General features: G+C 38.1%; 1 protein-coding gene across 7 annotated transcripts in view; it reads right to left on the reverse strand.

Annotated features, from left to right (window-relative positions):
* The window catches only part of HPSE2 (heparanase 2 (inactive)), a 716,285-nt gene that overhangs the window by 251,727 nt on the left and 447,863 nt on the right, over window positions 1–16,695 (reverse strand). For all 7 annotated transcript variants that reach the window (XR_009733773.1, XR_009733772.1, XR_009733771.1 and 4 more), the window contains exon 5: window positions 11,876–12,047. Coding sequence is in view for 3 of the 7 variants with exons in the window: in XM_061403062.1 (XP_061259046.1) it covers window positions 11,876–12,047 (172 nt within the window). In the remaining 4 variants the exon portion in view is untranslated. The remainder of the gene's footprint in view (window positions 1–11,875; window positions 12,048–16,695) is intronic.

Consider the following 16,695-nt stretch of genomic DNA (forward strand, 5'->3'; position numbering starts at 1 on the left):
CCTCCTTACTGAGCTCTTTTGATTTCTTACTTTTGCACATTAAAATCTATTTGGCACACAAAATATAGTAGATTCTGGTACATGCTGCTGCCCTTATAAAAACTCCATAATAGCTTTCCATTGCTCAGAGGATAAAATACACAACCTCTTTACCATGGTATACATGATTCAGTAATAATATGATCTTTGCTTGTCTATGCAGTCTCATCTCCTACTGCTCTCCTTTTGGTCACTATAATGCCCATCCTTCTGGTACTCAAATGCCTTAATTTTGTTTCTGACTCAGGACATTGACAAACATGACCCACCACCTCTAACTAAAACTTTCTTCACTTTACACTTTGAACAATTGGTTCCTTCTCATTTTTTCATTCTTGACTTAAATATATTGTTCCTCAGATAAATTGTCTCTGATTACCTTGTCCACATAAGTCTTCCAACTCCAGGTATCCATTTAATTAACAGAATTACACACAATTTGGGGTAATTTGTTTTCTTATTTACTGTGGTTCGGTTTTTTAGGACTTCCTTGGTGGTTTAGATAGTAAAGAATCTACCCGCAATGCAGGAAATCCGGGTTCAATCCCTGCATTGAACCAGGGTCAGGAAGATTCCCCGGAGAAGGATATGGCTACCCACTCCAGGATTCTTGCCCGGAAAATTTCACGGACAGAGGAGCCTGGAGGGCTACAACCCATGGAGTTGCAAAGACTCCATGACTGTGTGACTGTCACTATTTTTATTGTCTTGCTAAGCTCCAAGAGAGTAAGAGTTATTTTGGCTTTATTCGTTAATATAAACCCAACACTTAAGCCAGGATCAAACACAAAATAGGTGTTCAATAAATGTTTATTGAGAGATAATTTAGTACTAATTTCACTATAACTTAAAAGCCCCCAAAGAAGCCTTAGTGAACCTGTTTTCATTGAATAACTGCTTTTCTTGACATTGCCACATCACCAAAAATAGATTCAGTCCTCATTCTATAGTAGATCCAACAATAAACTCCAAATAAGTTGAAAGAGCCTAACCTTGAAAATTGAAACATTTGTAAAAGGCTAGATAAAATTGAAAGCTTTATCCTAATTGTATAAAGAAGGAAACAGAGAAGACAATCAATAAGAAAATAGACAAGAACTATCATAAAAAGTAACTTCTGAAATAATAAAAACATATTTCAAGGTAATAAGAAAAGTGATACATTAAGATAAAATTGCCATTACATACATGATGCATAAAAGTTTGAAAAAGAAAAGCAGAGAAAAATGATAAAAGCCTAAAGAACACGACTTCATGCCTGTAGATAAAAATCAATAACTGGGAAGGGCCACTTCCTGAATGAGGAAATGAAAATAATAAAACGTGCATTTTATTAAGTACTTCCATATTCCAGGCAACATGGTAGTCCCTGAAGACACAAACATGAAGATTCTATCTCAGCTTTTTCATATCCTCAGTGGGGGAAACAGTCCTGTATAGTCCAGTAAATACCTAAGTAGTTTTAAACTTTTTTAAACTTAAAAATTAGTTTGGTTCTAAAACACTAAAGCTGTTCCTACATCCTGAAGGCTTCAGAATCAATAAAACATAGACTGAGTCCTGATCCTAGTCTACAGTCTGTTGTGGGAGGCAGATATGTAAATAAAAAGTTATCATCAATTTGGTAAGTACTATAGCAGAAAAGTAAAGTACCATATAAGGAAAGAAGGGGGTGACAAGAAATCCTGCCCCAAGTTGTCAGAGAAGATCTACTGGAAAATGAGGGAACAGAGTGGTATTCTAAAGAAAATGATACAAAACCAAAAGGTGCAAAGGTAAAAAAGTATGGCCTCTTCTAAGATGGACATATATATTTTTGATGTACTGAGGGCAGGTTGTGCAAGTGTATGTAGCTGCTGACTAGCTGCAAAGAAGGCAAGCACTGGACCCTAAAGGCCAGGGGTGCATGTGAAAGGGTTTGAATTTCAAGCAAGAGTGACTTGACCACATGTTGCATTTTTAAAAATCTAGGTAAGGAGAAATCTGTTCAAGAAGAAAAATGGTAAGGTTTAAAATAAAAATGAAAAGATGGGATATGAGTGATACTAACAAGTCAGAAAAAACAAAACTTAATAACTAACTAATGATACTTGCTCCTTGGAAGGAAAGCTATGACAAACCTGCACAGCATATTAAAAAAGCAGAGGTATCACTTTGCTGACAAAGGTACCTATAGTCAATGCTTTGGTTTTTCCAGTAGTCATGTACAGATATGAGAGTTAGACCATAAAAAAGGTTGAGAGCTGAAGAATTGATGCCTTCGAATTGTGGTGCTGAAGACTCTTGACAGTCCCTTAGACAGCAAGGATATCAAACCAGTCAATACTAAAGGAAATCTACCCTGAATATTCATCAGGACTGTTGCTAAAGCTCCAATACTTTGGCCACCTATGCAGAGTGGGCTTATTGGAAAAGACGCTGGTACTGGGAAAGATTGAAAGCAAAAGGAGAAGGGGGCGGCAGAGAATGAGGTGGTTAGATAGCATCATCAACTCAATGGACATGAATCTGAGCAAACTCTAGGAGATAAAGGAGCACAGAGGAGCCTGGCATGCTGCAGTCCATGGGGTCGCAAAAAGCCAGACACGACTTAGTGACTGGACAGCAACAGCACATGGAGTCTGTGACAAAGGAGAGGAATGCATCTCAAATGACCACCTAGTCTGCCCTCCGGCAAAACGGGGATTGTGTCCTTAGGCCAATGTGGGATAAGGGGAAAGGAGACGCCGTTAAGTTTTGGGAAATGTTTGGTTCTTTTCCCAGTTAACAGGATTCAAATTTAAACAACCATGACATATAATCTCGCATTAATTAAAATATAGTACATTAATAAAAATAATACTCATTGCTGTGGGGTATTGGGGGAAAAGATGCACTGATACATTACTGCCCTGCAACCTGGTGAAACTGTTCTGAAAAGAAATCTGGCAACAAATACAAGAGCCATAAAAAATTATCATCTGCTCTGACCCAGAAACTCAGCTTTTTGGAATACAGCCCAAGGATGTAATTCAAAAGAAATAAAAAAAAACTATTTGTATAAAGATGTTTACAACTGTGGTATATATTCCAGACAAAAATTGGAAACAGCCCAAATGCCCAACAGTGAGGGCTTGTTTAGGCAGACTCAGGACATCAGTGCACTGGAATATTTGATTGGTATTAAGAATGACAAATACGAGAACTATGTAGAAATAAGGCAAGGGCAATATAAAACAATGAGCAAAAAATGCAGAATTTAAAATGATGCGTATACAATGATCACAACTATGTAAAATTTTATCTGTATAACCAGGAGGACTGGAGAAACTACAGAGCTGGTAATTTAGAGTGCTGACATTTTTGTTATTGTTAGTTGAGTCACTGGGAATATTTATGCATTTAAAGTTGTACTGCACTGTGTATTTAGTACATATACATTAAGAAAGGTAAATCTCCATTTTTTCAGGAACATAAAAAAAAGTATTCATCAGTACCTTTCCTTCTTGCCTTGTGTAATTTTTTCTAGCCTCTTGAGTCCTATTAGTTTAGATGTATGGAAAACTAGGCCTTTCCACTTGTCACCATACCACCTGGTCACATGCTCATTCTTTAAACTGTCCCTTACGATTGTGTCCAAGTTCTTATTCACAGCAAGCTAACATCTATATGCTCACAGTTACACCATGTACTAGGATGCCTTAGCTATACGTTATATCTCCTCAGTATGATTTTTTAATCTTTGACATAGAGAAATATTTGTTTCTTACCTTCTGTTACCCTGGTGTAACTATCTCCCTTAAATGGGCCTTTATTAAATGTAAAGTCCAATTCCTCTGGATTCTATTTCTTCTAGCCTTAAAAAACTTCTAATTTGGTTATATCCTTTATCTCTTATACCATCTAGCTCTTCTCTCCTATATAAGTCTCAACATACAAACCTGTTCTGCTATCTCCCACATTAAATTAAATGGAAAAATGCCATTATCTCCCTTGACCCCAAATCTCCCTTCATTTTTCTACTCTCTTTCACAGTACAAATTTTCCTAAGAGCTGTCCACATTATTGTTTCCAATTTCTCACTCCTCATTCACTCTACAAACTATTGTGATCTGACTTCAGTTCCACCACCCCACTGAATTATATTTTTCAAGGTCACCAACAACCTGCATGTTCCCAGGTTCAATGGCACTTTTCTGTCTTCCTGTTACTTGTCTTCTTGGCCTTCCAGCAGCATCTCCTCTGTTTTCTTGGTTCCTACACCTCTCTCTCTCCCTTTTCTCTTACATATGAGGCCATCCCTCTTTTCTCACATCTCTGAACATGATAGTTCCTTTGAGCTCTCTCCTAAGCCTTTGGCTCTTTTCTTTATATATTCTAACTAATCTCCTCTATTTCCGTTGTTGTTGTTTTTCAGTCGCTAAGTCATGTATGACTCTTTGCGGTCTGGTATTCCCATCTTTTTAAAATTTTCCACAGTTTGTTGCGATCCACACAGTCAAAGCTTTTAGTGTAGTCAATGAAGCAGAATTAGATGTTTTTTGGAATTGCCTTGCTTTTTCTATGATCCAATGAATGTTGGCAGTTTTATCTCTGATTCATTTGCCTTTTCTAAAACCAGCTTGTTCATCTGGGAGTCCTCGGGTAAGTACTGTTGAAGCCTAGCTTGAAGGATTTTGAGCATTACCTTACTAGTATGTAAAATGAGTGCAATTGTAAGGTAGGTTGAATATTCTCTGGCATTGCCTTTCTTAGGGATTGGAATGAAAACTGACCTTTCCAGTCCTGTGGCCACTGCTGAGTTTTCCAAATTTGCAGACATATTGAGTGCAGCATGTTAATAGCATCATCTTTTAGGATTTTAAATAGTTCAGCTGGAATTCTATCACCTCCACTAGCTTTGTTTGAAGTAATGCTTCTTAAGGCCCACTTGACTTCACACTCTAGGAGGTTGGCTGTAGGTGAGTGACCACACCATCATGGTTATCTGAGTCATTAAGATTTTTTTGTATGGTTCTTCTGTGTATTCTTGCCACCTCTTCTTAATCTCTTCTGCTTCTGTTAGGTCCTTGCCATTTCTGTCCTTTATAAAGCCCGTACTTGCATGAAATGTTCCCCTGGTATCTTCAATTTTCTTGAAAAGGTCTCTAGCTTTTCCCATTCTATTGTTTTCCTCTATTTCTTTGAATTGTTCACTTAAGAAGGCCTTCTTATCTCTCCTTGCTATTCTTTGGAAATCTGCATTCAGTTGGGAATATCCTTCCTTTTCTCCCTGCCTTTCACTTCTCTTCTTGCCTCAGCAATTTGTAAAGCCTCCTCAAACAAACACTTTGCCTTTGTGCATTTCTTTTTCTTTGAGATGGTTTTGGTCACTGCCTCCTGTTCAATGTTAAGAACCTCTTTCCATAATTCTTCAGGCACTCTGTCTACCAGATCTAATTCCTTGAATCTATTCATCATCTCTACCATACAATCATAAATGATTTGATTTTGGTCATACCTGAATGGTCTAGTGGTCTTCCCCACTTTCTTAAATTTAAGTCTGAATTCTGCAAAAAAGAGCTCATGATCTGAGCCGTAGTTAGCTCCAGGTCTTGTTTTTGCTGACTGTATAGAGCTTCTCCAATTTCGGATGCAAAGAATATAATCAATCTGATTTTGATATTGACCATTTCCATGACGGAGAACGCAATGGCAACCCACTCCAGTACTCTTGCCTGAAAAATCCCATGGATGGAGGGGCCTGGTGGGCTCCAGTCCATGGGGTCGCTAGGAGTCAGACACGAATGAGCGACTTCACTTTCACTTTTCACTTTCCTGCATTGGAGAAGGAAATGGCAACCCACTCCAGTGTTCTTGCCTGGAGAATCCCGGGGACGGGGGAGCCTGGTGGGCTGTCGTCTATGGGGTGGCACAGAGTCAGACACGACTGAAGTGACTTAGCAGCAGCAGCAGCAGCATTTCCATGATGCCCATGTATAGAGTCATCTCTTGTGTTGTTGGAAGAGAGTGTTTGCTATGACCAGTGTGTTCTCTTGACAAAACTCTATTAGTCTTTGCATTGCTTTATTTTGAGCTCCAAGGCCAAACTGCCTGCTTCTCCAGGTATCTCTTGATCTCCTACTTTTGCATTCCAATCCCTGTGATGAAAAGGACATCTTTTTTTTTTTTTTTTGGTGTTCTAGATGGTTTCATAGGTCTTCATAGAACTTAGGGTCAACTTCAACTTTTTGGCATTAGTGGTTGGGGCATCAGATCAGTTGCTCAGTTGTGTCCGACTCTTTGTGACCCCATGAATCGCAGCATGCCAGGCCTCCCTGTCCATCACCAACTCCGAGAGTTCCCTCAGACTCACGTCCATTGAGTCAGTGATGCCATCCAGCCATCTCATCTTCTGTCGTCCCCTTCTCCTCTTGTCCCCAATCCCTCCCAGCATCAGAGTCTTCTCCAATGAGTCAACTCTTCCCATCAGGTGGCCAAAGTACTGGAGTTTCAGCTTTAGCATTATTCCTTCCAAAGAAATCCCAGGGTTGATCTCCTTCAGAATGGACTGGTTGGATCTCCTTGCAGTCCAAGGGACTCTCAAGAGTCTTCTCCAACACCACAGTTCAAAAGCATCAATTCTTTGGTGCTCAGCCTTTTTTACAGTCCAACTCTCATATCCATATATGACCACAGGAAAAACCATAGCCTTGACTAGATGGGCCTTTGTTGGCAAAGTAATGTCTCTGCTTTTGAATATGCTATCTAGGTTGGTCATAACTTTCCTTCCAAGGAGTAAGCGTCTTTTAATTTCATGGCTGCAGACACCATCTATAGTGATTTTGGAGCCCCCAAAAATAAAGTCTGACACTGTTTCCACTGTTTCCCCATCTAGTTCCCATGAAGTGGTGGGACCGGATACCATGATCTTTGTGTTCTGAATGTTGAGCTTTAAGCCAACTTTTTCACTCTCCACTTTCACTTTCATCAAGAGGCTTTTGAGTTCCTCTTCACTTTCTGCCATAAGGGTGGTGTCATCTGCATATCTGAGGTTATTGATATTTCTCCCGGCAATCTTGATTCCAGCTTATGTTTCTTCCAGTCCAGCGTTTCTCATGATGTACTCTGCATATAAGTTAAATAAACAGGGTGACGATATACAGCCTTGATGTACTCCTTTTCCTATTTGTAACCAGTCTGTTGTTCCATGTCCAGTTCTAACTGTTGCTTCCTGACCTGCATACAAATTTCTCAAGAGGCAGATCAGGTGGTCTGGTATTCCCGTCTCTTTCAGAATTTTCCACAGTTTATTGTGATCCACACAGTCAAAGGCTTTGGCATAGTCAATAAAGCAGAAATAGATGTTTTTCTGGAACTCTCTTGCTTTTTCCATGATCCAGCGGATGTTGGCAATTTGATCTCTGGTTCCTCTGCCTTTTCTAAAACCAGCTTGAACATCAGGAAGTTCACGGTTCACATGTTGCTGAAGCCTAGCTTGGAGAATTTAGAGCGTTACTTTACTAGTGTGTGAGGTGAGTGCAATTGTGTGGTAGTTTGAGCATTCTTTGGCATTGCCTTTCTTTGGGATGGGAATGAAAACTGACCTTTTCCAGTCCTGTGGCCACTGCTGAGTTTTCCAAATTTGCTGGCATATTGAGTGAAGCACTTTCACAGCATCATCTTTCAAGATTTGGAATAGCTCAACTGGAATTCTATCACCTCCACTAGCTTTGTTCGTAGTGATGCTTTCTAAGGCCCACTTGACTTCACATTTCAGGACGTCTGGCTCTAGGTGAGTGATCACACTATCGTAATTATTTGCGTCGTGAAGATCTTTTTTGTACAGTTCTTCTGTGTATTCTTGCCATCTCTTCTTAATATCTTCTGCTTCTGTTAGGTCCATACCATTTCTGTCCTTTATCGAGCCCATCTTTGCATGAAATGTTCCTTTGGTATCTCTGATTTTCTTGAAGAGATCTCTAGTCATAGACTTGGATTATTGTGATGTTAAATGGTTTGCCTTGGAAATGAACTGAGATCATTCTGTCATTTTAGAGACTGCACCCAAGTACTGCAGACTTTTTTGTTGATTATGAGGGCTACTTCATTTCTTCCAAGGGATTACTGCACAGTAGTAGATACAATGGTCATCTGAGTGAAATTTGCCCATTTCCGTCCATCTTAGTTCACTGATTTCTAAGATGTTGATGTTTACTCTTCCATCTCCTGCTTGACCACATCCAATTTAACGTGGTTCATGGACCTAACATTCCAGGGTTCAAAGCAATATTGTTCTTTACAGCATCAGACTTTACTTTCACTGCCAGAGACATCCACAACTGAGCGTCATTTCTCCTCTGACACAGCCACTTCATTCTTTCTGAAGCCATATGTAAATTGCCTACCACTTTTCACTGGTATCACATTGGACACCTTCTGATCTGGGGGACTTATCTTCCAATTTCATATCTTTTTGCCTTTTTATACTGTTCATGGTGTTCCCGTAGCAAGAATACTGGAGTGGTTTGCGATTCCCTTCTGCAGTGGACCATATTTTGACAGAATTCTTCAATATGACCCATCCGTCTTGGGTGGCCCTGCAGGGCACAGCTCATAGCTTCATTGAGTTACACAAGAGTCCCTTCACCACAACACAGCTGTGATCCATGAAGGAGCACATCACCATACCCTTATCCAACATATCGTCCTGTGGCTTCCACTGCCAATGACACGTTCCATTTCCACAACCCATTTCAGGTTCCTATCATTGTGTGTACCACTATAACAGCTTTTCTCACTGATTTCCCTGCCTCCTCTCCAATCTATTTGTCATAGAGGAGACATAGAATACTTTCTGTGTAATAAATCAAATTTTTTCACTCCCCAGGTTAGAAACATTCAGTATCTTTCTCACTGTGCTTAGAAGAAATTCTAAGCCCTTCATTATGCCTATAAGTCTCTATATAACTCTTTTTTGTTTAGTTTTTTTTAATTCATTTATTTTTTATTGAAGGATAATTGCTTTACAGAATTTTGTTGTTTTCTGTCAAACCTCAACATGAATCAGCCATAGATATACATAATTACTTCTCTAAATATACGTTTCTTTTGTCAATCTGGCCCCTTTTTCATCCTTAGGATCTTTGCACATGCTTTTCATTTTCCAAGAACACTGACACTGTTCATTTCTCATTTTGTCTAGTTAACACTCATTCAAGTTCAAATTACACTTAAATGAATTTTTAAAAATTGAAGTACAGTTGATTTACAACATTATATTATTTCTGGTGTATGACATACTGATTCAATATTTTTATAGATCATACTCCATTTAAAGTTACTGTAAAACATTGACTATATTTCTCATGCTGTACCATATATACTTGTTAGCTTATTTATTTTATACATAAGCTTGTGTTTGTACCTCCTAATCTCCTACCCTTGTCTTGTCCCTTCCCCTTCCCTTCTCTCCATTGGTAACCACTGGTTTGTTCTCTATATCTGTGACTGTTTCTGTTTTTTATATTTATTAATTTGCTTATTTTTTAGTTTCCACATATAAGTAATAACACAAAGTATTTATCTTTCTCTGTTTGGTTTTTTCACTAAGCATAGTACCTTTCAGGTCTATTCATGTTGTTGAAAATGGCAAATTCATTCCTTTCTATGGATGAGCAATATTTCCATTCCAAATTTTTATCCATTCATTAGGTTGCTTCCATATCTTAAATAATGTTGCTATGAATACTGGGGTACATATATCTTTTTGAATTTGTGTTTTCATTTTCTTCAGATATATACCCATAAGTGGGATTGCTGGATCATATGGTAGTTCTATTTTTAGTTTTTTGAGTAATCTCCATACTGTTTTCCAAAGAGGCTGCACCAATTTACATTCCTACCAACAGTAGACTAGGGTTCCTTTACACTATATCCTCACCAACATTTGTCATTTGTGGTCTTTTTGACGATAGCCATTCTGACAGGCGTGAGGTGCTATCTCGTTGTGGTTTTGATTTGCATTTCTCTGATGATAAGCAACGTTCAGCATCTTCTCATGTGGTTGTTCCTCTTACGTGTTAATCCTTTAGAGAACACTTCCAACCACCTAACTTGGTCAAATCTCAGCATTTACAGTCATTCATAGAACCTTGTTCCTCTCCTTGTTATTGTTTCAGTCTTAAGATAAGTTGATTATTGCCTATGTCTCCCTTACCATAGGACATACTCCATGAAGGTAGAGAAAGTATTTGTTTTTGTTTATTATAACACTCCTGTTTTAAAACACAGTACCTGGAACATAGCAATTACTCAAGAAGTAGTTGCAGAATGAATGAATTACTGATACAAAGTCATGCTACTGAGAAGACACTATCAGTCCCATGAAACTATATTAATCAGATCATTAAAGAAAAGATATAATCTAAAAGAATAACTATGTGGACTTAGTTATCGGCTTTGCTTATGTATTATGAACTATGAAAATGTTCTAAATATGTGATTCTTATCCCCTAATTACAACATGTAAAATAAGGCCAACTTCTTCATCACCCTCCCCCCTCTCCACCACATACACGAGATAATTTAAAAGTTCAGCAAAAGTATGCAAAAGGAAGCCCAGAGTTTGTACTTGTAGGTAGGAGTAAAGGTCAGAAAAATTGTTCTGCAAGGAAAAAGGGAACTAGAAGGAGGGGGATAAACAAAAAAAGGTGAAGGAAGGACAGGAGTTAATATAAAGGCTTGGGGATTCTTTGTAAAGAGGAAAATACCTAAAATTAAAATTCAGACTGTTAATGTTACAGTGTAAATCCTTCCACCTTCCCAAGCCCTCAATAACATCTGCTATGTTAATTAGCTTAGATCAAGACTAAGCTACCACAAAAGGGAAGACAGAGAGTCATAAGAGCCATCAAGCCAGAAGGACCATTAAGGAGGTTGCCATAGGTTTCTTTCTACTGGGATATATCTGTTTATACTTGTATAGCATTTATCTAACCTCACTTGGGCTGTACAATTCACTGGAAAACACCTTACTTGTTTTTGAATTTATAGGAATAACCATAACTATCCCGGAATATGACAGGATGCTGCATAAAACGTATGCCAGATGAACTCCTGCCTCTTCCACCTTCCTTGTTCCCGCCCTTCCAGGTATAGTCACATCTCCACTTTGGGTCTTGGATTCAACATCTAACTCCAGTCTTCCTCATGCTATTCCCTGTGACATTCCCTCCAACCCTGCATAATTAGACTCAACATGCATGAATATACCACTTATTTTATCTGGGCCTGGCCCACCAGCAGCACTGGGGAAGACAGCATTTAACACAGTGACCATCCACAACCAATGCTTAATAAATGATTGTTCGATTCAGTCAAAATTAAATAAATCACACGATAGTAATTCTCCAGAATACCTAACAAATTTGTTAAGCTATGCTTTAATGTACAGATGTTTGTAGTGTTTCTCAACTTTTTAACCTAGTTTCAGTGTCCAGGATTTTGTCAAATTTTACTTTCTATAAGAGTTCCCAAGAGTATAGCAGATAATATTTCGCCCTTTAAAAAATATTAAGTTATATTATGCAATGCTATAATATTAAATGTGCTTTTTAAAACAACACAGCCTTTCCAACCTGTTTTGGAGTTTGCGATATTCCTCCCAATCCCACCCACTTCTGCTGACTGTGGAAGGCCTGGAGAGATAAGTTCTTGCACTGTTTGTAGAGAATCCTTGGTTTATGGTGGGAATTTTCACTTTGAAAGAGTCTCTCTGTCCTTCTTAAGACCGGAAATAACCAGGAAGAGTACAAATACATTAACTCATTACATGTAATGAAAAACGTTTTAAAAACTGCTAAATAATCTGACCTACCCATCTAGAAGGGCGATGACGTTTTTCCTGGGCCGCCCAATATTAGGGCCATACAAGCTGGCTCTGGAGTAAATCCGGATGGGTTGCAACAGGCTCTTCAGCTGGATGTAATCCTTTCCCAACTGGCTGCCATTTACTGCCCGGCCATGCATGGTCCGATAGTTATTTGGTTCTAGATTAAAAGCAGACATGCAAGTCAGAGTTGGGAAGAGTGAGGTTCTGCCAACCTTTTCCTAGCCACAGATCTCTCTCCCTTTTTTCTTAACAATGTAAATAAAATAACCAAAGGAGGGTGCAAGCTAGCTGAACTTGAGAAACTATCTCAGCAAAAAAGTCAAGTGCCATTTTATCATTCTATTTATTCTCAAACTAATCTTCACAAAAGGTCATCTAATCCACAACAGAAAGACCATACTGATTTTCAAATGATAGTTTATAATAAATGGCATATTGAGTTGAACAGTATCCCCCCAAATTAATGTCAATCCAAAACTTTAGAATGTAATCTTATTTGGAAATAGGGTCTTTGAAGAAGTAATTACTCAAGATGAGGTCATATGGGATTAGGATGTGCCCTAAATCCAAAGACTGGTGTTTTTATAGAGAAAGGAGAGGAAGATTCAGGTACACAGACACACAGGGAGGAAGCCCATGTGTCAATGGAGGCACGAATTCAAGGGATACTGCTATTCCAAGGCTTGCTGGTAGCTATTAGAAGCTAGAGAGAGGCACTGAATAGATTCTCTCTTAAAGTCTCCAGAAGGAATTAACCTTGGCAATGCTTTGATCTCAGACTTCCTAAACTGTGATAGAACAAATATCTCTTGTGTTACACCACTAAGCTTGTCATGACAGGCCTAGAAAATTAATACAAATGGTAAGAAGGGAACGCTTCATAAAGATGATCCTTGTGTCAAAAAGACAGAAAAAATTTAATGTTCAATTATAGCAAAGTGGCTGAGTGTAATCCTCTCGCCCAGTTCCTATTAACTTGGTAGTCCTAAAAAGACAAGGAAAGTCCTAAAATCCAGCAGCTCCACTGCTGGAAGAGCTAACTTGATTTGCAATGAAGGACATATCCCAGAGAAGGCCAACATTTTGGTTAACTTGAGGTTTTGACACTGGTAGGGGCAAGAAATAGATCAGCAGACTCACAAGAAATGTAACAGGGAGATTTGGGGAGCGAGGAAATCACTGAGGATTTTGGTAAACCCACAAATACCCCTCGTAGTCTGGAAAGTTGTTCTCAGGAGGGACTGGAGAGGGCACTAGCTATCTACACATTCCCAGATGAATATGAAACATAATATACTCATAAAGGACACATGAAAAGGCAGGTCAGAAATTAAAAGCCAGTAAGACTTGCAAAATGCCTGAATTTTGAATGTGTTCACAAACCTATACACAGATCTAATGGTAAAGATGAAGCCATAACAGCTCAAGGCAAGCATAACCTCTGATCATTCGTCACCTCACCACTAAGCTATGCTGATGCAGAGGTAACCCCTGGGAAGCCGGCTTTACAATTAAAAAATAATTGAAAAATTAAAAAAAAAAAACACGAATAGATATTAGTAGCTACATGATGCAAGGGAAATGAACTCTATGGAACTAGTCCAGGAAGTGACTAAACAAACAGAAAAGAAACAACAAAAAAACCTCTGGAAAGGAGGATTTGGAATCCAGAGTTACCCCCAACATATTATCTAAAATGTATAGTTTTAAACCACAAAAAATGACAGCATGTAAAAAAATAGGAAAGTACTACCCATAAGCAAGCAAAAAAGAAAAAAGAAACTATTTCTTAGGGAACTCAGATATAGGACTTAGCAGACAAGGACTTCAAAACTGCTTTTATAAATATGCTTAAAGAACTAATGGAAGAATAAAAAATTAAGGTATGATTTTACTGACTAATTACATATAAATATAGAGATACTAAAAATAAATACAGATAGAAATTACAAAAAATTATCAAATGGAAATCTTGGAACTGAAACAACTCTTCACATTTAGAACACAATGGAATTAGTAGCTGAATTTTTATTAGAAATAAAGCCAGAAGACAGTGAGAGGATACATCCAAAATTCTGGGAAAAACATCAATCAACAATTCTGTATGCAGCAATCTATGCTTCAAAGCTGAAAGCAAAATGTAGATCTTCCCAGAAAAACAAAGGACAGAACTTGTTGTGAGAAAATCTGTCTTACAAGAAATAAGAAAGGATATCTTTTAGGTTGAAAGAAAATGACAGCAGATAGTGATCCAAAAGCACACAGAGAAATAAAGAACACCAGTGTATGTTAATGTATGTGTGCCCTGACCATAATAGAATTAAACTGGAATTCAACAATGGAAAGAAATTTGAGAATCTATAAATATTTGGAAATCAGACAAATAATCCATGAGTCAAAGAGGAAATTGCAAGAAGAATTAGAAAATATTTTAATGAAATGAAAATGAAAATATAATACATAAAAATGTATAGGATGACACCAAAGGCACAATCCATGAAAGCAATAATTAAGAAACTGGACTTCATTAAAATTAAAAACTTTTGCTCTGCAAAAGGCAATGTTGAGAGAATAGAAGACTAGCTTAAGATCGGGAGAAAATACTTACAAAAGACATACCTAATAAATGACTTATTAAAAATATAGAAAGAGCTTAAGACTTACTAAGAAAACAAACAACCTGATTTAAAAATATGCTAAAGGTCTTAACAGATACTCACCAGAAGACATACAGATGGCAAACAAGTATATGAAAAAAGATGTTCTACTTTATATGTCATCAGGGAAGTGCAAATTAAAACAACAATGAAGTTCCACTATATACCTATTAAGAATGGCCAAAATTTGTAACACTAACACCACCAAATACTAGCTAGAATATGGAGGAATTAGAGGAACAGAACTCTCATTTATTGCTGATGGGAATGCAAAATGATATGGTTACTCTGGAAGTTTGGTGGTTTCTTACAAACAAAACATACTCTGAGCATATAATCCAGCAATCACGTGCCTTGCTTTTATACTGCTGCTGCTGCTGCTAAGTCACTTCAGTCGTGTCCAACTCTGTGCGACCCCATAGATGGAAGCCCACCAGTCTTCCTCGTCCCTGGGATTCTCCAGGCAAGAACACTGGAGTGGGTTGCCATTTCCTTCTCCAATGCATGAAAGTGAAAAGTGAAAGTGAAGTCGCTCAGTTGTGTCCGACTCTAGCGACCCCATGGACTGCAGCCTACCAGGCTCCTCCGTCCATGGGATTTTCCAGGCAAGAGTACTGGAGTGGGGTGCCATTGCCTTCTCCGTGCTTTTACACAGAGGAGATGAAAGCTTATGTCCTCACTTTGTCTGCACATGGATTTATGGCATCTGTATTCACAAATGCCAAAAGTTGGAGGCAAACAAGATGTTCTTCAGTAGATGAATAGATAAATAAGCTGTAGTACATTCACACAATGGAATATTATTCAGCACTAAAAAGAAATGAGCCATCAAGCCATGAAAGGTTCTATGGAGGAACTTTAAATGTATATCATTAAGTGAAAGAAAGTGTTAGTCACTTAGTAGTGTAGGATTCTTTGCAACCCCATGGACTGTAGCCCACCAGGCTCCTCCATCCTTGGGATTTTCCAGGCAAGACTACTGGAATGGGTTGCCATTTCCTTCTCCAAGGGATTTTCTTGACTCAGGGATTGAACCTGGGTCTCTTGCATTGCAGGCAGACTCTTTACTGTCTGAGCCACCAGGGAAGCTGGCATTAAGTGAAAGAAGCCAATCTTAAAAAGCTGTAATACTGTATGATTCCAACTATATGATATTCTTATATCATAAAAATAAAAGGAAAAACTTCACAGATTGTAAAAGGATCAGCAGTTGCCAGGGATTGGGGAGAGGTGGGAGGGATGAATAGGTGGAGCACAAAGGATTTTTAGGGCAGTAAATACTCTATATGATACTATAATGATGGATACATGTCATTATACATCTCAAACCCATACTATGTACTCATCAAGAGTGAACCATAATAGTGAACCATAATATAAACTATGAATTTTGGGTGATTATGATGTATAATGTAGGTTCATCAACTGTAACAAATGTACCACTCTGGTGAGGGATATTGATAGTGGGGGAGGCTACCCAAGTGTGGGGGCAAAGAATATATGGGAAATCTCAGTACCTTCTCAGTTTTGCTGTGAACCTAAAACCGTTCTTTTAAAAAGTTTTTTAAAAAGTTAATTTGAGCAATAAGAGATTGGGATACACACGCAGAGGCCATGTGAGGACATAGTGAGAAGGTGGCCATCTGTAAGCCAAGAAAAAGATCTCGGTGGGGGGAAAGCTCTGGTGATACGTATATGTTAGACTTCTAACATTTTTTATTGGTTAGGAAAAAAAACAGTGCTTACAGCCTTACAGACTCCTATATTAGAAAATAAGAAAGATCTCAAGTCAATAATCTAAGTTTTTCTCTTAAAAACAAAGAGAAAAAGAAGAGGGATATAAAATCAAAGCAAGAAGAAAGAAAATAATAAAAATTAGAGTAGAAATCAATGATATAATAAAGGAGAAAAATCCACTGAAGTAAAAGTTGGTTCTTTAAAAAGATCTACAAAATTGATACAACCTTTGGCTAGACTGGCCAAAAAATAAAGAGAGAAGAAACAGACGACCAAATTTAGGAATGAAAGAGGAAATACTATTAAGGACCTCACATTAATTAAAAGGATAAGGGACTACTGACACTTGCTCCTTGGAAGGAAAGCTATGACAAACCAAGACAGCATATCAAAAAGCAGAGACAACACTTT

This window comes from Bos javanicus, chromosome 26 (genome assembly GCF_032452875.1).
Source record: "Bos javanicus breed banteng chromosome 26, ARS-OSU_banteng_1.0, whole genome shotgun sequence".
Taxonomy (NCBI): domain Eukaryota; kingdom Metazoa; phylum Chordata; class Mammalia; order Artiodactyla; family Bovidae; genus Bos; species Bos javanicus.